The 27,865-nt window shown below is 41.4% G+C and overlaps 2 protein-coding genes across 6 annotated transcripts in view; both read right to left on the bottom strand.

The window, feature by feature from the left end:
- The window catches only part of LOC143210246 (uncharacterized), a 473,171-nt gene extending 445,902 nt beyond the window's left edge, over nucleotides 1-27,269 (bottom strand). Inside the window, exons 1-2 of one of the 2 annotated variants that reach the window (XM_076426928.1) lie at nucleotides 10,748-27,269; nucleotides 10,223-10,263 (exon numbers count right to left, since the gene is read on the bottom strand). In XM_076426928.1, the coding sequence (XP_076283043.1) occupies nucleotides 10,223-10,263; nucleotides 10,748-10,797 (91 nt within the window). In that variant the 5' untranslated portion in view covers nucleotides 10,798-27,269. The remainder of the gene's footprint in view (nucleotides 1-10,222; nucleotides 10,264-10,747) is intronic. The other variant, XM_076426927.1, reaches the window with a different exon arrangement.
- The window catches only part of Atg16 (Autophagy-related 16), a 642,505-nt gene that overhangs the window by 544,513 nt on the left and 70,127 nt on the right, over nucleotides 1-27,865 (bottom strand). The window lies entirely within an intron of this gene.

Here is a 27,865-nt window from a genome sequence, read left to right on the forward strand (position 1 = left end):
CGGTTGTAGATAGAGAGAATTGGTAGGTGCAGGAGATAGAAAGGGATCGGTGGATGGCAGAACGCGAGTACTTCTCATCCGAGACTCCCCTGAGATGCTTAGAGAGACGCTATCGGCTACTTCATTGCTCATCACAACGTACCAGTTCCAGCCTGAACAAAGCTTCCTAGCAGTGCTTTTCTTGCGGCTCCCTAATCTGGCTTAGAGGAGTCCTGCAAACGCTCTCCATTGCTCGCTTCTGTCGTCCCAATTTACCTCGGAAGGAGCCATATCATGCTAGCGCGGCAAGATATCTTAAATAATGTCTACGATGCCCCGGCTACGATCGACACTATTCCACGGGATTATGATGTACTGGGAAGGAAACAATTGCATCACAACCGCTGCAATTCCGTGCTAACAGAAAACCGGGCCCTGTAATCGTCAAGAATTCCTCGACCACTTTTATTGCCAGAACAAACTTTTAGGAGCACTAAAAAAATAATGCGATACTTGGTCCTCTATGAAGATAAAAAATTTTTCCACTAAAAGTTAAGGTTATAATTGTATGAAAATTTTTTTAACCACTTCCGTACTACAGTAAATGTATTGATTCATGTTGTCAATATTTGTCAAAAATTTGTACACAATCCTATGACAACTTGTTTATTTTTAATTGCCTCTCCATGAAACTTTTACCGCCACATTCGTGACATTTTTCGGATTAAAATGAGACCAAATATGATACAATTTTCATAATATATTTTTATGCTTCAACTGTATAAAATTTACAACCCAGAGTTTGAACTGGAATTTTAGAGTCCAATTCAGAAGGTAATTTGTTTAATATGTTATTAATTGCCAGACGGACGAATTTCCACAGAATGTGTAAAATCCACTGTGACGGCACTGGTATTCCTTGAAGCACGACAATTTCGATTTGAATAATTGGGACCTCGCATAAAATTTGCAGGGTTCAAAAAGTATATCGGTGGAAATGGAGCCGGTTGAACACCGCGCGTTTTTCAACTCGGATAGCGAAAAAAAGAAGGGACGAGGTTTCCATAATCGACGGACGCTTGCGCGTCAATCATTAGAACTGGCCAAAAATATCACAAAGGGAATGGCGATCCATGCCTCATCATCCGCAATCACGTTTATACCGGAAAAATTGCGGGGAATGCATTTTGCCTGAACTGAAGCACTTTGATGCGGTGGAAATTGCTTAAAATCCGTTTTGCTTGAACCGTTGGCGCGCCTACTACCGTGATATAATTCTGAGGGAAAAATTCTGCTGTACCGATTAAACTCGCAACGTCAAAGGGACATTCTCCTATATATGGATGATAACCTGGCAAAAGAGGACAGGAGAAGAAACAGGGAAAAAAAAGATTGATCTTTTTCTATCGCGCCATGAGCAGGACACGATCCGTTGCAAAACCGACAAAGCTTTTCGCAATGGCATCGATGATAATGGACGTAAATCGCATTTGGTTCTAATATCGCTCAAAAACACGTTGAACACTTGCCAAATTTTTTAACCATTTTCTAATCTTTTTCAATCGTTCATAATTTCTATGGAAAATCAAAATGTAATCATTATAAGTAAGTAGTATTTCATAGTGTCCAGAGCGACAAAACCAGTCCTAGAATTTGTTAATTCATGGTGAATCGTGAACGGGCAGCAAAAATATTTACGGAATCAATCCGGGCTGGGTTTGCAGCGTCAAGAGCGACCCTAACAAACGTTCTGTCTCTCGACTCCCTCTCTGTCTCTCTCTCTCTCTTTCCTGCTGTCTGGCTCTCTCTCCTTCTGTGGGGGATGTCATTCGTGATTTACGAAATGACTTTAATTAACTCGATTTAAATTGTCGGATAGAAAGCGACGGTCGAATGGAACGGGGTAGCACGAGCCGGGTCGCGTCGGGTCGGGCCGGGTCGAGGGAGCAGAACAAGCGGAAAAAGGGAGTGACAAAAAGCCAGCGGGTATTTCGCTCCTCGTCACCCAGAATACGCCCGCCACAGGCCTACGTGTCCGATCGTAATGATTACTCGCCGCACGCTTACCAGATACAACAGGACGACGGCTGGTGACGACATGTTAAACTATCATTCGAATCCGGTGGTCGGACTTTGTCGTGCGCGTGCGAGTTCAATTAAACAAGCGACGCGCCCTCCCCGGTATTAACCAAGAGCACGGTGACAAGCGATCAAGTAAACGTACAACGACCGTTCCAGCCCCAGTCCTGCACAGTAGAATATAACTTTCTGGACGAACTACCGATTTTATGTATTCGCGGCAAACACAATCGCGAATCAATTACACGACAAACGCCGCGTTTTCCAACGATTCGGCCGACCGTCCATCAAAAAAGTTTACACGCGACAGCCACATTTCAAATATTTAATGTGGACCCGCCGAATTTTCTTTCATAAACTGTTGCCGATTTTTTTCTACCCTTTAGTACCCACGTTTCTGTATCGTTCTTGTCATTTAAGTTTCATCACTATCACGATAAAAAAGAACATGTCTAATAGAAAAATTAATTTACGTGTTCCTCACGACCAAATCGGATAGTTTTTATTCCGCACTTAAATCCGCAATCTACTGGAGTAGGACAATAATCAACTAATATTTAAAAACGACTAATAGTCTTGTTGAATGTTAGTCATAGCAAAATAATCATTACTCAAAACTTTTTGATCAGTTAGTGATAACTAATTAATAATATGGATATATGTTAATCGCACAATAGTGATGACTAAAGATTGATGACTTATCATCAACTACTAATTCACTAATAAGCAATAGCTAACGATTACTTAGAGCTGTGACTAATTATTTGCCATTTAGTTATCACTAACTAATCAAAAAATTTTGACTAATGACTATTTTGCTATGGCTAACATCCAACAAGACTATAGTCATTTTTAAATATTAGTTGATTATTGCCCTACTCTGCAATCTATTGACTGTTTCTACAAACAACGTGGGCAGAGAAACCATACAGACGATCACCAACAAAAACGATTGTCTTTTCGATCTCGTCAGATTCACAAAATCGCCACCTTTTCCTGGCGAAACGGATTGCTCTTTGCCGGAGAAAAAATTCTGGAAGAATTTAAATCAGCCCGGTCTATAGAGGTTAATTCGCGAAACTGGAGGACCACCGTTTTCGTAATCCGGCATGCGAAGTCCCGACAGTTAGCGTACATCCACCAGGTGAAAAAAGGGTAGGAAGTGCAGAGAGAGAGAGAGAGAGAGAGAGAGAGAGAGAGAGAGAGAGAGAGAGAGAGAGAAGGGAAAACAAGAAGAGAAAGCAGGAACGGGTGGAAAATAGTTTACTTTTTTCCTGCACGAGCCCATCTTCCGTTTTTTCCAGGTTTCCATCCCTTTCATCAGCGAACCGGTGAATAGAAAGGGGACGCGCGGTGGCCAGCAATAGGGGGAGAACCCGAGGTATCCATCTGTTTCACTTGAACAAGGCACTTTCCCGTGGCAGCACAATAACCAGGACCGGTTATGTACGTGCCTGAAATAAAACGGGACCTTCGTTCTTAAAGCGTTCCGTCGCACTCGCCCGCCGCCACACTCGCCGAGAAGGAAAACGCGAAGCCCGGACTCCCTCTCTCTATGTTTGGATAACAAAATCGATAGACCATAAGGCGGTAGAAAAGAAGATATACCCTTCGCGGATCTCTTCGGAGATTTCGCTTGTATCCCGCGATATTTCGCTGGCCCGGGAACCTGTGTGTCTTCGCGACGTTTATTTAATACCTGCCAATATCAGTGTTCGTCAAACGCGCGCACTGAAATCGGCACAAACAGCCCTATCTCGTCTGCGAATCGGATCCGCTTCCCCGGAACTCATTGTCAAACATGCTGCCCCGATGGCTTCACAATTCACGGTAATATCGAATAATTCGGAACATGTCATGAAATATTGAGAGCCCCTTAACAATGCAGTTTCTCTCCGAACAGACTTCTTTCACTGTGGATAATTCCTGCTTTTGTGGAGTCGTTGAATTTGTCACTTCTTCTATGAATTAAAATTTTAATATCATCTACGTATGAATTTTAGAATAAATGTAGAGGTATTAAAAAGCGAACCAAACATTGCCGAAATACAATATTCTTTTTATTCATGCAATTACGATTCGGATCCAACGTAACACAATACAAACAGGGGCTGTAGTATCTACCATACCCTTCATTATTGCATCGTACACAATGATGCAAAAATTAAACTCAAACTTCAAACCAACACATTTACATCCGAATAAACTGGATTATTGTAATAAGCACGACGCGAAATTGTAAAGCATATTTGAATTAACTTGCTATAACAGAATAACATAATACGTTACAATAATAACAATAATAATAATGGTGAACACGAGAATGAAATGGAAACGTATCATATTTATCATAATAAACTGAGCCGCAAGTACCTGTTATGACAAGGAATTTGTTTAAGAGAGAATTTATTGAATGCGACCGCATCACTTCATACTTATTGAACCACATAGAGTGATATAAAATTGATCATCCTAAATGAACTGTTTTCTTAGTGTCTTAATGTAAACTGAAAGGATGTAAAGTTGAACAATGATTCATTTTTCAAGTCTCTTTTTTTAATGTAAACTTTACCTTAGAGTAACTAAACAGTAATTTTGATCAGTACATAAGCTAGTTGCACATGTATATGATTAAAATAACAATGTATATATTGGAACAGTATTTTCGCATAATGTATCGAAAATTTGCAATAATGGCTCCACCACTGTTCGATATCAAAATGTGCTTGTAGGTTTAATCAATTCTCAAGTTATAGACGAACGTTACGCAAGACAAAATTGATCCGCGCCGATACCAAAGTTCAGTTCGCGTTAAAACCGGTATAGTTATCGAGCTCACTATGGACAGAAATTACGCAATGCCTTGAAATTATGACAGAAGATCGAAGCCTCTGATTAATTAAACGAAACTTAACTTCACGCTCGTGCAACATAGTATTAGCAGCCCTTTGTCGTCTACAGTTTACAACATTGCGGAGGAACGGGGGAGAGTTGCCTCGGTAACAATCTCAGAGAGCCACGGTTCGTTCCATTAGCCCACTCGCTCACCGGATTAAATGAAATTCTGCTAGCAAACAAATTAATTTTCCAACGACACCGCCCAAAGGACGACGGGACTACACAGCGAAAAAGAAGGAATACCTCGTGGCCGTGGGAAATCGTTCGACAAACATCCTACGCCGAACCCGATACAAAAGCAGAAACACGGCAGAATCTACACCTGATTTTCAGTCCAATTGAACACCGTGTCCCGAGTTAATCAAATAATGGATACCGTACCTCGAAAAATGCTTACACTGCGAACTCCGGATAAAACCCGAGACGTTCCGTCACTTCCCATAACCATCAAATTCAATCTCCATAAAGAAACGAAACGCGCAGTATCGATCTTCGAATTTATCTTTCCGTGAAGAATATCACGTGGATATTCTCCGTGTTCATTTTCACCAATTGCGTACTAATATTGTTATCATAGAGTAAACCTTGAAATTATAACGGAGAATATTTTTGATATTATTTTTGCTTTCGAAAGCGAAATAAATCTTTGTGAAATGAAATTGCGAAGGGGTAAAGAACGGTGCAAAATAAATCAAGCGCTGTTCGCACGGTCTTTGTGCTAGCACATTAAAACTAAAGTTGCAATTACACGCGGAAGAGATTCTTAATGCAACTAGAAGCAAATAATTCAAAATAAATTTAACGCAAATAAACAGAATACATGACATTTGTAGAATAATCTATTCTTCAAGGATCTACCGTGCAGAGTGTATTCTTGAAGAAGAATCGAAATGTGTATCGTTTTATCATTTTCTCACCAGTCCATGCACGCGCGCGCGCGATACTCCGAAGAATCATTTATTCAGTTTCGAACAGGCAGAAGGGAGTCGTTCGCAACGAAAGGGAAACAAAACATTTTTTACCCGGCAGGTAATTTAGTGCTTTTAACGTGCGGAAGGTAAATTTACGTCCCGCCACGAGAGATCGATATTTCAAACGGAATCCCTGTTCGCCTTTTCCTTAAGGATTGTTTACCGCTGGGGGAACGTCGGGAACGCTCTGAAGAACGATGATGGGACGCCGAGCTGCGACGAAAACACGGGATCTATGGACATTTCCTGATCACACCTCCAAAACTTAGCCGAGGAGTTCGCGGTATTTGCAATGCCAGTTCCCTTTGCGCGCTAGTTGTGAACATTGGTATCGATTACTGAAATTTCAAAGATAATTTTCTAGGAAATTATTAAACGAATTTATTTCTACTAATTCACCAAGTGCATTCACCATAATGTGTGATCTTCCAGCTTTAATTCGAGTCCTCAAGAGTTTGAACATTTCTGCGGGAATACACTTTTAAAATTGATTCGAACTAATCCCTTATAATTCCATCACTTTTCCCTGAACTATCGACCGGGGTTAATTAACTTTTGATTTAATCACGAATAATCCTCGACGCCTGTGTGTCGCTGTCATAATGCGTCATCGTCCCCCTTTAAAGTAAGCAATCAAACATTCAAAAATCGAGTCAATTTTTACATGATTGATGATTTTTCGACATGCTGTTCCGATTCTATTACCTATCAATTTGAATTATGCACCTCCCACAAAATAAGGAGAAGCCACACATAAGACGATGGGCCAAGAACCAAGTAGCATTTACTTGAAGCATCTGGAGCACACCTCGTATCCGAAGAGTATCGTCTCCACGACTCCGAGAGAGCAAGAATCGGCACAAAAAAAAGGGTATTTGGTCCGTAACAAGCTCGCTCAGAAAACCCATGCAGGCGGCGGCATCGACGACGAGGACGGCGGCGGCCGACTGACAAAAGTTCTTCCCGATAAAATCGCGCACGAAGTGAAAGAGGTGCGTCTACGCTCTCCTGGAGTCCATTCGAATTACAATAGGTCTGGGTGGAGGGAAGCGAGAGGAGAGATGCGGGGGCGGTCGAGGAGCTCGAACGAAGATTATTTTCGCACGATGGACTCCTACGATCGCGATGCCGGAGCTTCCAGTCTGCTCGGGGAACGGTTTAAGGGTCGGCAGAGAGTTTCAGAAGTACCGCATAGAAGGAGAAATACAGTTGAAGAAAGAAAGCTCCGTTTCGAAGCCGATTCCAAGTATGTCGGGCGGGAGTCAGTGTGACTACGTACGAGCTGTGTGTGACCTGTATTACCGTACACCAGCCGCCGTCGCCGCCGCGCGGAAGAAACGCTCCGGTTTTCTGCGGGCAGGTTTCTGTTCCGGAAGATTCCTCGAGTCACCGCATTTCGCTCGCTCAGGAACTCGACGACGGCGAAGAACTGGGGGTGGAGAGGGCTGTGTGGGCGGAGAAGAGGACGTTCGTACGGACAATTTTCCTTTAAATACAGCCAGCAAGAATGGCGGTCCTTTGGTAACGATCTACCTCCTATTCCCCATCCTGCCAGCCCGCCCTAAAAGACTCTTCCGAAGACTACGACGACGTCTAACCTTAAAGAGACAAGGGGAAGATGGTTTCCCATCTTACCGCATGGTTTTCAGCTCACAGAGGAACATATGGACTCCTCCTTTTCTTTCCCTGCTCGTTCTATCTCCATTCTCTCCCTTTCCCCTCTGTTCTCCCTGCTCCTCCTTCCCAATGTCCCGCGATCCTCTATGTCGAACCAGACCAACGCCGGAGAAATCAACACCCACGAGAATGCATTTTTTGTTTATTGAATTATTTAGGTCAAGTGCTTATTTTGACAAGAGTGTATTTGCAATGGTGATGGTTCTATGTTTTGAGAACATAATTTGAAGGTGGAGGCGTCAAGAAGATATGAAGGTTAACTCTGTTTTTATAAATGGAACGGTATGGTTATTTATTTACATTCTGACAGTGTGTTTCAAGACGAATGCCTATTACGAAGGTCATTCAAGATCACACAAGTTCAACTGCAATAGGTAAAAGATTGTCCAGAATTTATTCTGCAAAAAGGCGACTTTGGTCTGTGTAAAGGGTTAATTTGGAGTCCAAAACCAGTAGTAAGGATTGTGGCTCAAGGAGAGTGGCGCATGCCTCACTGGTAAAAATTGAGGTGTTCGGTAGCTTGAATAAGAATTTATCTCGAACCTTTGTTCTAAATGATAAACTTTACCCGCAGGGCCGCCGGAAACTTTCCTTATAAAACGTTCGCCGATATGGAAAACATCTCACAACTTTAACCCGTGACCCCGATACTTCTTTTCTGTACCTTATCACAGTTTTTTTCTGCCTCGAGCAGGTCCGTTTTTATTCGCGATCGGTGATCTTGATGCGGATAGTTTGGAAAGCCGAAGAGTAGGGTAAAGGGGAAATTGATCGATATACTGTGGGGGAAGTTTGGATGTTATTTTTGAGTCTCGGTCTTTGGCTGATTCCTGGATTTATTGCAGGAGATTTGGAGTTATTGACGGTTTTCCCCTGGAATTTTGAGATAAAGGATTTCCTCACCCTTATCTGGACGAGGCAGGTATTAGGATCGTATGGGGGTACATGGGGTTTCCGGTTCTGGGACGTCAGCAGCTCTTAATTCCGGCGAATAAGAGAGCTGCTTCCAGGAAAATTCAGTATCTTGCAGTTCAAGGGCCAGCACATTTTTAAGTTAAATGTAGCAATATTTAAATTAACATATCTGCTAAACTAATAATTTTTCTGTATCGATTGGTGCATCAACAAATATACGGCTCCATTTAAAATATCAAAGTTGACCTTTAAATCATGTCACCCTTATTGATACCATCTAACATCTGTAGAAATTATTTGTTTGTACAACGCATAATTTAGAAGTTATTCGAGGCGATCAAGCTGGGTGCTGTATATTGACTGGTTCTTCGCCCGGACAGAATGTACGAGGTATAATGAACGTAATAATTAACGAAAGTTTCCTCTATTCCTCCGGTCAGCGCAAACACGCACAGCGTCGCTCGCAAGATATTGCTCGTCCCAACGGGGAACTAATTAAGGTTACGTAAAGTGAATCACGGTGGACAATGGATGTGAATCAATTCGGTGTTTCGATGGAAGATGACGTGTAGCACAATGGTGGGAAAGGAGAGAGAAGTTGTCGAGCAATCGCTTTCATGTTTTGAAAGGGGCGATCGCAAATGGTAACAAGATTTTCCTTGTGTTCGATTTCGACGGGAATAAATGAAGTAATTGCATACGAAAGAATTTGTATAACTAATGAACGGGGTACGACGAACGACGTAATTATAAAATCTATTACGATACGAGACCCTTTGAATTGTTGGCGCAGAGGGCGGAGCTCTCGTTCTTAATACGAACTACCACATATAATCCAACCACTGATGACATTTTACGTTTCTCGTAAATTAAAGAACAACATCGCTGGAGAAAAATCTGACTCTAATCCTATGCCGAGATGGAATGAAAATAGATCTTTACTGACCTATCAACGTGAACCCAGGGCTCCTTGAATGAAAATGCAGAAAAGGAAAACGTTTTAGATGATTCTTCATCTATTCCCAATCCGAGGTAAAAGGATAAGCCTAATTAGAATACTCAGTGTGCAATTTTATGCTTCCTTTAACACTGGCGGGACAATTTCGACAATTTCATGGTAGCCATAGTTAGATCCATTCAAATTCTGAAAATTCTTTTTATATTTTTAAATCTGTTTCCAATACGAATAACTAATGATTTGTGTGACGAGAATTGTAGTGTCTTTTAACAATTGTTAGATGAATGAGACTAATGAGACTAACGGAGAATAATGCTTAAAATATTGTAAGATAACAGCATTTTGATTCTGAATGTTCCATCTCCTGCTACCGTCCATTGAAAATTATAAAACCGTATAGTATCACAAAATTAGGTATATTATAATAGAGAAAGCCCACAGCAATAAGGCGTAACTCAAACGATGCATGAACCGCGCTTATATGAAGTTCGAATGGATTTTGTTAAGTTACATATTCGCGTTGCGAAACTAGTGGACGCTCATGCTATTACCTGAAACGGCAGTTACAAAGCACCTAACAATCGCTTTGGTAATGTATACCCAACATTGTTCGAAGCCGAGACGGTCACGTATGTATAAATATGTACTTGAAAAACCAATTGCTCCAATAATATACGTGGGTCTAAACAGGTATGTAAACATTGTTTTCTGATGCGAATTTTCAATCTATATTGATCTAACTTACCGACACAGCAATTAACGAGGAATAGGTCTGACAATGCTAACCTGAAAAAATAAAAAAGTCATTGTTAGATTTTTAAAAATATTTTTGTCGCAATTGAACTACCTTTAATTTAAGCTTGCGCACGTTCAAAAATTCCTACAGGAACACATTCTAAAACTGATTCGAAAATCTTCTCAAAATGAAGTCAATTTTGACCGAGTTAAGGATTGGACCGATTTTTTGAAAGTTTTTTAAATTATCCCACTAAGCCATGTTACAACATATTGCGATGCGACGAACGCTGTAATTTGCAATTAAAACCGTCCAAGATAACAATTCAGCAATACCGATGGAGTTAAATAACAATTAGTTATAGCCACCTTCGTATCGCTGTTTGTCCCGGAACCAGCCAATCTAAAGGCCACTGAAAAATTAAACCGGGGATTGGCCGCAATAAATAAGTTCACACGATAAACACTAAAACGTTAAACTAGGCCAAACTAAAACAAGGCGCTAAAAAGGGGGTTCGAGTAATTCAAGACTTACAACAGTGGCGAAACGACTGTGATCTTCGCAAAACAAAACTGGCGTAGCATTAAAACCCGTCCGAGTGATAGAACATTCCCACGGCGATTTGGACCTGGAAAACTCGACTCGCACTTGGTTCAAGCTCGAAATGCGAGGGCTCGATTCTTGAGGTTCGCTTAAAGAGCCTCGATTCGGCGCCACGGGGGGCGAGCAACGGGATCACGTGATATACAGGGTGGTTTGTAACTGGTATTAATATAGTGTTTCTACGAGAAAAACTACGTTCAAAGGAGAAATAAATATGTTTCATACGACACTTCGTTTTCAAGAAAATCATCTCTAAAGATTTACCTAGCAAAATACATTTTGCCATAAATGCATAAAATCCGCAGTCCGGTCACGACACAATAAAGTGAAAGAATTGTTTGTTGAATGAATTAACTCGTCATTCCAGTTAAAATATTAGTCCGACTACATAAATGAAAATCGAGAGGATTTAAATCAGGAGATCGGGGTGCATTAAGTCGTCACGACAAATCGAAATGTTTATTTTGAAGTTGATTTTCTCGGAAAGAAAGCCACGCACAAAAAAATATTATTCCCTATTTTCCATGTATTTGTTTATGTAGAATCAGCTGGTTTTCGGTCGCACCGCCAGTTACCGACCCACCCCGTATAACGTTCCACTAATTTTCAGGCAGCGCTCGACGGTCTTCAATAGGGCGCGAAATAAAAAGAGCCAGTGGAAGTAGACCGAATTAGCCGCAGCGCTCCGAGTAGGCGTAAATTGCTCGACGCACATTCTCGCAAGCCTACCCTGCTGCCTCTGGTGCATGTGCATGTGCATAAAAGCCACCCGAGGGTGCGAGAAGAGAGAGAGAGAGAGAGAGAGAGAGAGAGAGAGAGAGAGAGAGAGAGAGAGAGAGAGAGCCGGATAGACACACTTACGTATGTGTACACGCGGCGCAGGTTAGAATACTCTTTAAACTTCTACTCGTATTCGCGGAGAGAAAGCAAATCAATATGGGTGCGGATAGCATGCGCATTGCAATGCCGGACTTTGCAAACCGGTGCGCAGGGAATTTATATTCCGTGCCTTTTTTTTTAGGGAAACCTGCACCGGTTCATATTGCAACCGCGTTTCGACCGTGTCTCGTCAACTCGCTGCCCAAAAATCTGCTAACATCGCCACGTGTGCGCATTGTAATATGGATGATGAGCTGATCACATACTAAATCCCTGACCTACGATCGTCCTGTTCGAAACATGCCGGAATTTCGATTTTTCTCATTAAGCCGGACATAAAATCGTAAGCTGACGAGATTTATTTTGCTCCTGCTTCTATTTCTAAAAGTGTTAAGTTTGTTAGCTGTTCTTGATCAGTCTGTTAAGGGTGGTTTTATATGTCAGAAACGTGTGGGCGAACTGTTGCTTATACACCTGTTTCTATTGTACTAAAATTATTTCTAAAATGTTTTTCAATATGTCAAGAAACTTTAATAAAATCTAATCAGATAAATTTTCTTACAATGCAAAGTTAAAGATACAAATTTAAAAAATCGCGATCACTTCAGGTTCACCATAAAAAGTGGGAAGGGTAGATCGATAGGTTTGTAATTCGACATTTTTCATTAAACGTGTTCGTTTGTATCGTTCAGGATCGGACACGCAGTGCTGTCACTCGCAGAATACATTCGATGCCCGAGCCGTTAATTACGTGAAACAAATCGACCCATAAAAAGCCAAGTTTTGTTTAGCAAATAATTGGTCCGCTATTCAGAGGACCCGCGAAACGGACTGCGAACTTTATTTAATGCATCGCGGCGGCGCAGTGTGAAGTTCTCGTCGGATCTCGCCAGCTTAAATCAATTGAAAAATTGTATAGATTTAACGCAATTATCGGCGTGTTCGATTGAAGTTCAAACCGGCCGCATTTACATGCGGGGCCCCAGATTCATTTGCAGCGTACAATTAAAATTGGGGAACGCATCAAATCAACGGTTCGTTGAACACTGTTTCGAAAGTAATGACAGAATTTGTAATTTCAAGCTGAAGCACATCGAAGAAACGAGCAAGCGCACAAATTACGTGTAACTACGAGTGCTCCGATTTCAAGAAGAAAATAATTATCGCGTTTTCCGCTCGGCATTATCGGCCGGAATAATTAATTTTTGGTCGACGTTGTATGGACTGTTTAAAAATTAAAAATTCGACGATTACCCATAATTTCGACGATGATTTCGCATCGAAATATTTCAAAATGCTGTTTTTGCAATTAAATGAACAAAGTTTACTATATTTTCCAAGCATTATTCGGGAATCTCTCATTATTTATAAATCGGAAATGTAGTGTTCAAATACATTTTGGATGCACTGTGAAATCTTAATTAACATAGATTCGTGCAAATGGTTAATCATACAAGTTCTTGCAGCTCAGATTTATTTGAGGACGATTTCAATTAAATCGCGACGGCAGAGGAGCTTCGAGGTTATAATTAGCGAATTAATATGAACCAGACAGTAGTCTCGAAACAAAGAAATAATTTTTCCGTTATTAATTGTCGGCGGTATCTTGATTGCACAATGGCCGCGTCCCACTTTGTTTGGAAGTTAATTGTGCGGTGTTGACAGTGCTTTAATTAAAATTTTAACAGAGACATCTTTGCGAAAGAAATTACGCTTGTAAAACACCCGAGTGTAATGCGAGTGGAGGAAAAAGTAAATTTCAAAGAATAATTAAAGCATCCCCGGACTTTCCTCCCGGTTCATTACGTATGCGCCGCATTTCCTCTCTCCATATGGACTTAACAACGTTTTACTGCTATCTCGAGAGTGGCGGTCACAGCGGAGTCATTCCACACCAAAACGATCACCCTTTTCGCTAATGTGCTTCCTTCCAATATTTTCCAGGCACAAACGCGAGTTTCAAAAAGGCCGGTGTCGTTATCTTCCCTCTATTTGTACACAATCTCGCAGAATTATGCACCTTAATACCACAATACCTACCGGTCTGTGAACAATAACTACGGATTTCTTAATCGAAGGAATTGTTTGTTTGTATTTAAACATCGACTTTTACTCTAATATATTCATTCTACTAAATTTGGTTAAAATCTGAAAAATGCAAGAAAGGTTGATGGAGTATGATACACAGTATCGGATATTTTGACTTTCCAATTTTTATTTCACTAAATACACTAATTTGATTTTATGGAATTTTTGAGATTGCTGATTTGGCAGTCAAAGTATTGATAGATTTTTGAAAACTTTGTAATGAGAACGCTGGTTGGTAAAGCAGGAAGACTAGTTTTCTTATACTAAGACGCCAGACATCGCTAATTTCACACATTTGCCAAGCAAGCAGCTCTCCAACAATGGCCGTTCCTTCGCAATCTCTTGGGGCTGGTGTTTGAGCCCCCTCCAGGTACATTCCCTTTCATTACGTCCTCTTTCCATTTCAGAAAGAAAATAATATTGTCCCGTGTAACCCTTCTTGACAAGGCAATTAAAAATGGAGGATTTCTCGGACCTTCTCGTTTCGTTGACGAAGAAAAATCGGTCCTGACGTAAGAATCTAGGAGAGGTATATGTATACTAGCAAGTGCGGAAACTGGGTAAATTTTATATCATTTAACGACACTCAAAAATGGAATATTACCCACGAATCTCCCTTGTTACTTTGATTGTTCAAACAATTTTTCTTTTAATTAATACATTGAGTCACGTTGGTCACAGTCTTGAAAATAAATAAGACTTGTGAAAATCTGAAATCTGTTTGGATCTTTTACTAGAGATATGAATAACGTGCGTTTGGAAAGCGATTAAGTTTGTGAAATACGATCATTTGATGGAATCACATCGACTGAACGAGATACGCGAACACTCGGTTCAATTTTCTGAATTTATTGGAATTCGCAGGATTATTTATTTCCAAGTAGCTAATCTTGTAAAGATACTCCAGCTTCTAACCAGCTTCTTACCAGTGCCTGGTCTGTCTTAATAAAGCTCAGAGCCGAAGATAACTGGGCTGCTTATCAGAAAGTACGTAAGAAGCATAGTAAATTTACACTGCGGATCGTCTTATCTTCCATTACGCTAAGTGAGTGTTCTACTGATGCAATTGTGCTTCAAACATGATCTTCTCTCCTTTCGATGGAACAGTTACAGGATACAGTGTATCTTCTCAGATAGTGCTACATTATTGCACAGCGATTAGTCTACATTTCCATTAACGATATTTAGAACGATACTTAAGTTGAAATATAACGCTGCCGCGATTCGTGAGAATTTATAGATCCCACATCTTCCTTTCATTCCTCAAGCCTACGTTTCCTTAAGGATATCAATTCTTCCAACTGGGGAGTCACGTATTCACTATCATTCTCAACGGAAGCTCTGCGATACGAGGATTTAAAAATTCGTAGAACTATCTTCAACAATAAAATAAATCTGTTGGTGTTGTGAGGTGTATGTCTTTAAAATATGACGCTAAAAATTTAACATACTTTGTTGATTTCAAGTGAGGGGAAAAAAAGAGTAAATTATTTCTGAGGATCGTAAGAAGATTAGCGTTATTGCAATAATTAGGAATTTCCATTTTAAAGCTACCAAACGATAGATACCGAATCGGTCCACAGAACCGTAAGCGTTTGGATAAAAACGAACGACCCTTAGAAAAACGATATTCCCAGGCGCAACCATGGTCGTTGTTACGCGAAACGCCACCCGCGGCCGCGTCGCCAATTAAATTCGAAACTCAAGGGCCGCGCGTAAATTCGTCACTAATGGAAAGAAGATTGAATTACATGCAAGAAGCGAATATAAAACGAAGCGGGAACGGTAGGCGGATTGTCGTGGGTGCCGATTTAATTGAAAAGAATATCGGAACCGCGCCCACGTCGTCGTCCATTCGAAAGGCGAGTGGAGAACGTGTTTGTATAATACATCGGGAGAGGAACCTACGGGGAAATCGATCGAGGAAGCTTTCTGGAGCTTTGCTTTTCCTCGGAGTCGGCTAAGTGTTCAACGTATCGCTCTCTCTCCGCTGCGAATTTCGCGGAAGGCTCGCCGTCCGAGCTTTAATTGAATCGGCTGAAATTAATTTCAGCTGTCGTGGCCCACGGAAGGTTGGCCGGCGAGGCCGGGGATAGAAAGCGCACAAATTGCTACCAGGATGAATATCGTCCCTTAAACTTTAACACTCCATCGAATGCAACTGCACGGTTCTCCCGTACGTGTAATCCCGGATCTATATACGGGGCTGTTTTGTGCCGGCACACCTGCACACCTGTGCGAACACCGTATTCACGTGTATCCGTAAAGGCGACGTCCGTCACGAATCACCTGCACTACAAGCTCCGAAACACGAGACGGTCGAATATCCGACGACTTATAATTCCGATATCGATATTCAACGCCACTTCCAACGCGTCGCGATAATTCAGTCACTCTACACGCTTTTCCCCAGCGTCCCCCCTGCCCCGGGCTTAATCGAGTTATCGCGAATCCAGCCTGATCCTCGGCAAAAAAATTTTCGCCAATTTCGATTGCCGCGGCCCAGTGTTTCGCGCCGTAAGTCGTTGATTACTGCTTTTGCTTCGGTGATCACCGGAATCTGCAGAAATTCTGCGATGTGACGCGATTTTTACGCTGAAATGATAGTACTGACATTTAGCGATTCAATGTGCTTAGAAATGTTTTTTAATTTGTTTTAACCGATTTCCGTATTACGAAACTCTGAAGTAATTACGAATATTTCGGATGCAATAAAACAGCTGTGTGCACAATTTATAACAAGCAGATGACACAACAACCGTCGAACACAAGTTATAATCACTGATTGAGGCTACACTGAGCGTTTATCCCAACGATTAGCATGTGCTAATGAAATTAACTATTTTCATCAAAATAATAACGAGAACTTGATCGTCGTAATTTGCACGTTATTTAGTATAAGCCGATGCTTCATAATTCATAAAAAAGTTATTCTGTTTTAAAGGGCGTACGAGTACCTTTTACGCTGACTGTACATAAATTGAGAAAGTTTCAACAACCTTCGTATAAAATTAAAAATAATTTTATGATCTACGCGCTTATGTGAAAGAACGTGTTTCGAAATGAACGATGGTATGCAAAGAGGGCAAGTTATGGTTTCGTATTGTGTCTCGTATCGCGGCGAACTGTACCTCTCCCTTAGAGGACCATTTCCAGGCTTATCTTCGCAATCAATGTGTTCTGTTACAGTAACACGTGGACCAGACAGAAAAATCGCACGAGACGATTTATCTCAAGCGTTTCCGCGGTATGGATATAACGACTTGATCCTATATAGATTCTATACAAGTAAAAGAGGTCACAGTGACAATTCCCGGTCGCAAACGTTGATACGTGAAGAACGACCCGTTTCGTTTCCCAATCGACGGACCGAAAGTTGTCGATGGCCGCGAATCGATTCGGTCCCAGGCCGAACTTCTTCAGAATCCTGCCATCATCCTCGCCTCCCTCACAATGGCACCTCCGACGCTATATACATATAATTCTTTCTTATAACATTGCTCCGACGATACCTTTATAATTGCATCACTATCTTCGCTGCATTGAGATAATTGCTCGACTGTGTCCGCAAATGTTCAGCAACTATAGACAGCAGTGTCAGTAATAAACAAATAAACTGCATGGCTGTTGAAATGTACTATTCGCACATATAACAGAATATACCGGACTATACCAGAATATAACCGAATCAAAATTATTCAATATTATAGGATATAGATCGTCATGGAATCAAAATTATTCGATATTATAAAATATGGATCATATCATGGAATGATAATTATTCAATATTATAGAATATGGATCATCATGGAATGATAATATAATTATTCAATATTACGTTCTACCTATGACGTAGAATCGGCTACCCCCGCGATTGCGCTCTGAACCTGTCCCGGGTAGCCGATCTACTGCTAACCAATAAAAGCACACTCCTAAATCGATACTAAACGATTGTACCTCGTTTCAGATATTCTATAATTTATACAATTCACAGCATGTACATAATTTCTAAAAATGTTTTAACGTACACGTGATAATATTTATTGTAACGTTTGCCTACAACGGCCAGAAAATGCAGTTGCCGGTGCTTATGCTTCTTGAGTAACTTCGCAGATGTTAGATTATACGATAAAAGTCTCTGGAAATTCACAATATCCCGCGTTGTAATAAAGTTTGGAACAATGCGGCTGACGGGGCGCTATGTTTTCTATCCTTTCAGGCGCACTTATAAATATGTTGAGCGTGCAAATAAACGCGGCGGCGTTCTGTACAATCGCGCGGCAACATTCTGAAAAGTGTATTCGGCGCGGCGCGGCGCCGAAGAATATTTTATAAAAACATTATCCCGAAAAAACGAGGTTCTCTCGCGGCGCGGAGCTCTCCAAATAAATCCGACCGCTTCCTTTTCCATCGTATTATCACATTTCCAGAAGTGATGCATTTCTGGGACACACCGGTGAAATTTCAAACGGGGCAGAAGGTTTATTATCATATTTCAGCGACCTGTTCGCGGCGCTGATAATATGCCTGTAGCATCTCGTAATAGTCAAAATTCACCGCGGGACGGAAATATATTCGCATTTCGGATTCTTTGACCGGAATGCTTGCGGGAATATCTCCGCTCGATCCACCCTCTGACACGTATTAGGAGGCGTTCGTGGCCTCTGAACGACAGCGAAGCAGTCTTGAAAAGCATCCACGCTCCATGAAACGCTGTTTTAAAGAACCCCGATAGCGTTCGTGTTCGAAAAGCCGCGGATTTTTCTGTTTACTCCGAGCTTCCACCGGAAGGAGTATTTAAAAAGAGGAACAGCTGTCCCGCTCGATGGAAGCGTTAATGGATTAGTATATCATACTCAAACGGCGGATCTTTTTCACAACTAACAAATTCGGGTTGCTGAAATGACTTTCCGAACGAACTAATAATAAGAACCCAGCCGGTTTCGCTGTCAAAGCGTCAATAAGAGACAAAAAATTGACTGCATGCAAAAACTGAATACATCCGCATATTACGCAAAATAACAGCCATTTAAAAGCAATTGTTTTCAAAATGTTACCATTTCCACAAAAAATTGAATTGGCTAAACTTTCGATTACGTCCATGTTTCGAATTGAATAAAATTTTTAGAATAGGTTTCTTTTTGCTGAATTTCCTAAAAATACTATGCTACATTTCAGTTAATACCTTGGGAATTAACAGTTATTCATTTCAAACGTAATGGTGGCCATTCATCGATGCACCAATAAAAGCCGATTTTTTAAAAAAAGAGCGGATAACTCTGGCATTTAATATTTTATTCTGGAAAAAATGGAGAACAAAGTTGAGAGTTATGAGAATGTCACTGTAAAAAAACCGGAATATTTTTACGTACTAATTATTCTTCTAAAAAATTCCTGAAAATATAGTATGTATTTAGGGTGGTCTACCCCCTTAGAGAGAAGGTCTAGAGAGATCGGGAATCTGCGAATAATTTGGCGACGGTGGACTTTCAGGCTGTTCCCAGTCAAAGAATAATCTTTATTATTCGGTACTGGCAGCAGTTACAAGCGCCGCGAGACATCCGGGTAGGTAGTTGGCAGTGCGGCCGCTTTTACACTTGTCCAGACAGTCGGCTGCATGCGCTGGTGCGGGTTTTAAAGAGTCGGGGGCAGACGTGTTGGTGAGCAGCGTGCATCTGAGGGCGAAACGACGGACAGTCGCGACAACGTGAATTTCGTGTGATACTCGTGATTTTTCTCCGCTTTTCCGGGCCCCGCTCCTTCACCGAGAGGCGCAGCCGTCTCTTTCGCTTACACGTCGGCCGTCGCAAACACAGGTGCATACGCCGCGTAAATTTCAAACACTCCGAAACCGTCGAGAGTTAAGATGACACGGGGACAACAACGAAAAAAAAGTACTACATTCTGAAAAGGTTCCAGAGGTAGTAGCTCGCCAGTTCGTCCGACTGCTTTTGTCGGCTAATGTGTTTCCGGGGTTTTCCATTACACATTGTCCCCGCTGATCGACAAACTGCTGCCGCGCGAGTTGCGAATGGCTCCCGCAAGACGTTTCATTCACTGTCTACGTACGCTTCTGGATTAACCGGATAATACAACAACCTTGCATAACAAAATATAAATATGATAGTTTTAACATATATTCATTTTTCGATATTTATTTCAGAATAGTTCTCGAAATAGGGGTGCAAAATACATTTGGTTGTTGATTAACCCTGAGGTGTCACTAAAAATTGTTACCGCATTATTCAAAACAGTTTTTATGTTATCGTTCAATATAAAGTCGCTGTAATGCACAAATATCCTGCGATGTACAACCCCTAAAGAAATAGTAGAAGAATGGGATTGTCTGTTGTACTAACTGACAGTTAATTATTCAAATTGTATATTTCTTTTGGCAATTGTAAATATGTAATTTACAAAACTGTTAAATTCATTCGTATCCAATAAACTGCTACATGGATTTGTCATTACACATCAACAATCTGAATACTGAGAGAAGAATTTCGAAATAATTGGAACGAAACAATATAGCGATGGTCTTGTTACCGCAATTAATTTAACAAAAACCCAACAATGGGGATTCCACGAATTCTAGACAAATCGTTGCGATGTGCGAACAGATGCCACGACGGTGGAAAGCAATCAGCAGCCTTGGTGTCAATGGATTGCGCGATACGACACGGAATAGCTCGTACACCACATACGCTAAATATTTCGGATTACAACAGCCGTTCTACATTCACGACCGGGGGTGGTTTCTTTCGAAGTGGGGCGAACGTGCCATGCATTCCACTGACAAGGTTGTGAACGGTTGCACCGGGTGCACCGGTTAGAAAGAAGATCGGACAAAACAACGGGACGCTCTCGAGACGGATTTTCTTAGGCGGGGCATTCTGGTGTTAATGCTCGCGCCATACGCTGCATAGTGGCCTGTTTAAACAATCTAGCGGCGAAAAAAAATCGCTGGACGGATTGAAATCAACAGTTACGTACAAATATTTATTGTTTGTTTCAAAACACTATCGACATTCTTTTACTGTCCTTAGACCTTCACCTCAGATTTTAAGGGTGTTTTACGTACAAAGTTCTTAGACTGTGAGAAACAAATATAAAATGTTTTTGTAGAGAACATGAAGAGAAAAATATTTCGTATCTCAAGGTCAACCGAAGGTCATCATATTGTAGGTCGTTGAATTCGTCTTTTCAGCAGCTACAATACCGTACAAAAAAAATATGAACAATACTATGTAGAATGATCCCTTATTCGGTTGCAGCAGCAGTTACTGACCACCCTGTATAACGATTCAGACTATCGTGTGTCACAGTGGCAAAGGAGAGACATAGAAAGACCGATGAGCTTGAATTACCCTACACTGTTTTTCGTTTGATTTCGCCGACAGTGACCCCCCGCGGGTTGGATTAAGCTGATTTATTACGGTAATAACGATAAGCGTTAGAAGATACTCCTTTCTCAGTGGATCCACGTACGTCCCGTACGAACGTAATTACCTGCGAACATCTGTAGGAATTGCGGTTAGTTTTCAAACTGCGTCGGTCGCCCCGGTTCGCTGAGTTTCTCCCGCGAGAACGTCACGTGGAATTGGTATCATTATCACGAGCTTATCGTTATCGCCGTACGCGGTAAAAGGATCTTCCTCGGCGGCCTTTCAGCGGGAGCTTCCTTTAAACAAAGACACCCGCCGAATCCACCGAAGAGGCTCAGAACAATAGGAACGAAACACGGTACGCCCCAAAAGCGATAGGAATCCCTCTGCCGAGTGAAAAAAGTCTATAGAAAACCGTGGCCGCTTTGAAGTTTGCCCATCGGACGGGAAACGTTGTTTTGCCGCTTATTATCTCACACTGAAATCACTCCTGGCTTGACTTGTAATTTTTTAAGCGACCGTTGAACATGAAACTTATATTTTCACACTGTACCCGCAGAAAAAGATCGTTTAGGTAATTAATAAAATATGAAATAAAACTAATTTTGTCACTCACGCACGCACGTGGAAGTAGTAAAGTGTAAAGGTCCGCTCTACTTTAGCGACAGTGACCTCCTCGACAATGATTACGTCGAATTTCCCCATGTATAGTGAATCACAGCAATATTCGGACACTTTTAAAAGGACGATAGCTTTTTTAATACTGGACAAAAGGACTTTGATCTTTTTTACGAGAAAAAGATGTTGAAAAAATTGCAATTGGTCGTATTGTAGAGAAAATACTAAAAGTTGTATTTTACAACTTTTTTATGTGGGCCAATATTGGAAATTTAACAAATTGTAGATTTATGTCAATTCTACATATCCTCTGAAAATTTGACATGTTCAAAAAGTTTTCGACTTAGTTTACTAAGTAACGTGATCCTGTATTCCCACTTTTTGGATGAATGGTCACAGTGGCATGGGGGCTAAGGTTGGCGAATAATAATTGAGGTTTTCAAATGGCCAGCTTCCGAGCAGGAACCATTCTGAAACTTTTACGCGTAATCGGAGGCTAGCCGGAATTGTTATTGAGTTTTCGTCCAATTATAAGTTTCTAATAATAATTCAGCTTGTCTCTTCCAATTAGCGAAACTATCGTCTGTTACGGTGAATGCGCTACGGACGGTTCGACGGAAGAATTGACTTCGGGGACCTCCTATTAGTGTCTTCTGTAGAACGGAAGTCTTTTTCCGCCTAATTTCTTGGCCGATAACTCGCATGCGCAGAAATCGACCGCGTTCACCGAAATAAAGAACAAATCCATGTGTGTGGTACGTATTTTTATCTGAATACATGTAAAACTATTTTAAATGGGGTAGTGAAGATTCGACTGGAAAGTGTGCTCGTATTTTTTAAGGCAGTTTAAAGGCAAGACTTTATCCAATTAAAGTTTATTAAACTATCTATTACCTATTACGCCGGAAAACTTTCTGCCACCTTTAAAGTAGCTTCATTATTCCGCACCCGGAAAAGTTCTTGCTTTCGCGAACGAAAAACTACATTGAAAAAAGTGAGCGAACTTTATAGTCGATCCTACCACTGCTAAACAAAAACCGAACTAGAATAATTAAATCTGTATTCGTAAAACACATCGCTGTGACAACTACTACAGAATTATTAATATTGTTCAGGATTAATTAACTCCAACAACCATCTTGTGATCTATGAAATTCTCCATAAGAAAATGAAGCCTTATATGAAAAAGTTTTATCCTACATTTTCGACTTATATTTATATGTAGAGTCACCCCATTTTTGGTTATATCACTGATCGTTTGACTTCAATCAAATTAATATCAGCGATGACCCAACTAACAGATGTAATCCAGCGATGAATATCTTACGAGTTGAAAGGACGTCTCTGTGTTTATACGTGCACAAGGTACGACGAGTGTTTACACGGTAAACTATAAGACGAGTTAGGGACCGGTACGTCGGTGTATTCGTCGCGATCCTGAAGATGCATCGATGTGATTGTTTGCGCAATGCGATGTAAGATTAACCCCTTCTGATGAAATGAAGTGTTTAACATTAAATCTGCCACAGTCAAATGACTGGTTGTGTATAAATAATACAGGGGGTCGAACAACCCTATGCAAGAACGACAGTAACAGGGTCCCAAATTTCGTTCGTGTATTAATAAATCGAAGTTGGTGGAAAAGTTAATGGAACGCCGAAAGAGCGATACATCTCGAAATCGCACGAGGATTATTCATTTCGCCTGAACTACCCTTAAGGGAGTTTCACCGGGAAGGAGTCGGACGTAAGACGTAGTTTGTACGAACCGCAGATCCCTCGGCAGCGATTTAAACCCCAGCGATCTCAACCTTGCTAATTCGAAATGCCCAGCGAAGCGATGACGCTTTAAAGCGATTTTGAAATAATGGAACAAGAGGACGACGCCGAGAAAATACACCGAATGGATCAGTTAAACGGATGATCGATCGCGGGAACCTAATTAGAAGCCGGTATCGTTAAGGTCAATTGAAGTAAAATGAAAATTAAATTTACCCTTTTAATCCATTCTTTGGTGTCTAATTGACACGAAGATAAAGTAACAATCAAATTTGTAAGTAAAGATTTTTATACAATTATTGACAGAAACGTTACAAATTTTTTTTACAACTGCATCTATCATATATTTGAAATGTGAAGCTTGATCTTTACGATCCCCTAAAATTTGATATACGATTTTCTTTTATTGTTATCGATCTTCGAATGGGAGGTGTACTCTCAATTTCACTATAATATAAAGTACACCATGTGGACTTCACACGACCGAACTCAATCCCCATTTCTGTTCCCTAAAACAGTAAAAAAAACCATATATCAATTTTTAGAGGATCGTCGTAAAGGGATAGCTCAAATCTTAAAATCTGTGGTAGATTCAGCCACAAAAAAATTTCCAACCCGCGCGAGACGAGTAGATCGAAATTGTGCGCATCGCAATCCCGCCATGTTTAAGTAGCACTCAAATCTCAATTTAATATCGACAATTTTTCGGAGATCAGAAATGATCAAATACTTTCCGAAGCGACTGGAAAGTGCGCTCGCTAAATCTGCTGCTTGTTCTACGATTGAAAACGAACTCGCGCGAAGCGAGTAAGTAGATCGCAAGTATGCGCAACGCAGCCAATCATTTTTAAGTAGCACTTGGATCTGATGAAATGCAACTCGGATTCGTGAGTACACATTGAATCGGGGTGGATCCGTTGTCTGGGATCGGCGTGAAAAAAGGTAACGCGAATACGTAATCAGCTTTCAATCGCGTAATCCCGGGACCGCTTCGATCGGTTTCATCCCGCGGGAGAATTGACATAGACGCGCGTCAGCGGGTAACGTTCCGCTCGTACAATTGGAGCTGAATGCTCGCTCATGCACGGAGGCATCTGTTCAAACACCATAAACGTCTGTCACAATTGTTTCCCGCGGAGGGTAAAGCAATGCATGCCGAAGAGGATTCTCGGAGGCGCGTTGGGTTGCGCGCGTCTTCTGTAAAATGCAGGCGTCTCGGATGCCGCCAGGCCGTGCCGGTTTTCGGTGCAGCCTTGGGATGCAGTTAGATCGCTTTCAACGGCACCCCGTGTAGTCAGCACCTGCTCTCGGATGTAGCAACAGCGTGAACACCTTTTCCCCTGCTATTCTCCCTCGCTTTCCCATTTTCCCGCCGATGATCCATTTCCCTCTCGCTTCCACCCTCCGTTTTCTTTACCGGCTCGCTCGCCAGAGCTGTCTTACTTGCCACGCATCCTTCTCTATTTATCTCGCTGTCTCTTCGCGACTAACTCCACCCCCGCGCCACACCCCTTCGCCACGTACAAAGCAGATTGCCAAATATCCACAGGTTGTTGATTTTAGCGGCTGCGTGCCGTGGATAGTGCATTACCGTACGTGTCAAGACGACTACGGATGAACAGCCGACGGACTATGAATCTGGGATTAGGCTAGGATCTGGATTATCGTTCTCACATCCGGATTTCATTAAATAACCGTGCTGACGGTGGATTTGGGTTGTGAATGTCTAATTCTTGTTGCGTTGCCACTTCTTTTTACTGAATAGTCACGTCGATAAGGTTCTGACCTCTGGACAAGGTACTCCTACACTTAAGGATGTTCTGGAGGTACAATGGGAGACAAAAGTACAAGTAATTCGAAATCCATCAATATATTGGCAATGAAAGCCATTCATGAATATATTTTTGTTTTTGAGTGTATTTTTTTGGGAGTTTCCAGTTGCGTTTTTTCAAGGTTTAAATAGGGTTCGAAGTGGAATTTTATGAATTCTCCATAAGAAGACGTGTTAAAATGTGCAAACTTTAAGTTCCTATAATTCTTAAACGGTGCAGTGAATCGAACCCAAACTTTGGTAATTGCATTAATTTAGTAAGAATTATATCTCGTCAAATTTTCAAAAATTTTATTGCGTTTTTATATACGTCCAGAACATCTTTAATATGTCGTTATACTATTTTAGACTGTGACAAAATATTTTCGTAGACACTGGCGCGCTCTATCGATCGACGACAGCGTCACGCTTCAACGGTTATCATACACGCTATAGACAGAAGTGCGCTGCCAAAAATTGTCAGTCCCTCGCGAACTGCCGCAGACGACGGACCGCCCCTCGGAGGAGTTACTAGGCTCCTGGAGGACTTATGTAGGTCTCTCATGGACCTAGCAGACCCTGGAGGATATATGTATAGAAGATCCAGGTAAGTGAATGTGCATGTCTGTTGTACAAGTTCAATAATTTATTCAAAGGATTTTATTGTAAACAATAAAAATTTAAAGGGTGTGTACTTTGAAAGCGTACAAGAGTCTGAAAAAATAGTAAAAGTATGCTAAATGGAAAGTTGAAACCACCTCCCAAAATTAATAATTGAACTAATTGCTCTGATACATAGTATATACGCGCCAAATCGAATCTTATCAAAACCTCGACCGAGTTAATAGAATTTTCATTGAATAGTGTTTGCTGCAAGCCACTATGGCCAATAACGCACCATGATATAATGCAGAGGAAGCCTGTAGACTTGTTCAGTCGTGTGGCTTCCACGTATATGTTGGTTGTGGTTACGATCTCGGTCTTCCAAACTACACTCTGATTATGTGTATGCGCTTACATGTTACATCGATCATGTTTGTTGCGTTCGCGCCGCTTTCAATTTGCACGTGCCTCTATAGTTCCATACTTCCTCTCATGACAGTGTTAGTAAAATTTCTCGTGCAATTAAAAAACAGCTTCACAGAAATATTTTATTTCGACAAAGCTAAAAAATTAGCGGAAGACTCGCAAAAATTTGTTATTTCACTTTAAAGATCATTTTTTCACAGGATATTAAATTAATATTTATGTAAAAAATTTTTAATATCGTTAAAATATTTTGACAACACACCTTAATTTCTAAAAGACCTTGAGATCTAGAAAGAGATATTTTAAGATAAATCATTTTTCATTAATTTACTAACTATAACTTTCTTCTGCATCACGTGCCAATTATTTTGTCCCGAAATTTCATGACACAGAAATTTACCCAGGAAAAGACAACGCACATATTCACAATTAAAACACATGTTCTTTTAATCATTCTCGCATTTTTTTCTATGTTCCAAACATTTTTTTCCCTCGGATAAAATCCCAGCAAAGACCAAGCGCGAAAGACCGTCCAATCTCCTCCGAGAATTGCGTCACAGAGAATTTTTTCGCGGCCGTTTCCAGCGATTAAAACGGAGCAAACAATTCTGGGCAAATTATACGTCGAAGGATAATTGTGCAGAGTTCTTGAAAAGTTTGGGGAACGAAGCGTTGGATCACGCGAGGCAACTCAATAAACTCGACGGCTCCGTTCGTTAATTCCGGGGCGTACGCGAGCTGAATTTCGAGTGCTGTGGGCGGTTCGATGAGCTTTCGCCGCGGCCAAACATGATCACGCTTGGTGCGTCCAAGATCATCGAGGAAATTCAATCATCTCGACATCGCGATTTCAGCGAATCGAACAGACCGAGAGAGGGAGTGAGAGAGAGGGACGGGAGGGGGGAAGTTCGGGAGACGACGTTCGGCAACGGCGTCGGCGTACCGTTCCTTCCCCATATAGCCTTTCTGGATCAGCCGCATCTGCTCTCAATGCATCTCATATTTGAAGCCTTACGACGTCGAAGCTTGAGAAGGCGATAAGCGGTCGAGTGAGAGTTTCCCGGGGATTCCATCGAGGATTCGAGTGATGTTCGGCTTGTCGTGCTAACCAAGAGAGCGCGGAACTACCAGTCGAGCGGTTTACGAGGGGTGCCGGGGGAAGGTTAGAGGCGGAAGTAGGTACTTGGATATGGAAATGGGATGGCCCCGGCGCAAATGCAAAGCTCGAATCTATCAATTTCACTCTACAGGTAACCGCGATTCCCGGTGATGCTGGAGAAGCCAGCCAGCTTCGGTAATCCGCTGATTCGAAGAGTAAACACAAAGGCCCCCGGAAGTGCTCGATTCCCGCTCCGGGGATAGGAGTGGATGGAAAATTGGGAAAAAGAGACACCCAATCAGACCCGGCGGCGAACGGAGACGGATATACGGATATACAAGGTGTCCCGTTTCGGCCCGATCC

This window comes from Lasioglossum baleicum, chromosome 7, assembly GCF_051020765.1.
Source record: "Lasioglossum baleicum chromosome 7, iyLasBale1, whole genome shotgun sequence".
Taxonomy (NCBI): domain Eukaryota; kingdom Metazoa; phylum Arthropoda; class Insecta; order Hymenoptera; family Halictidae; genus Lasioglossum; species Lasioglossum baleicum.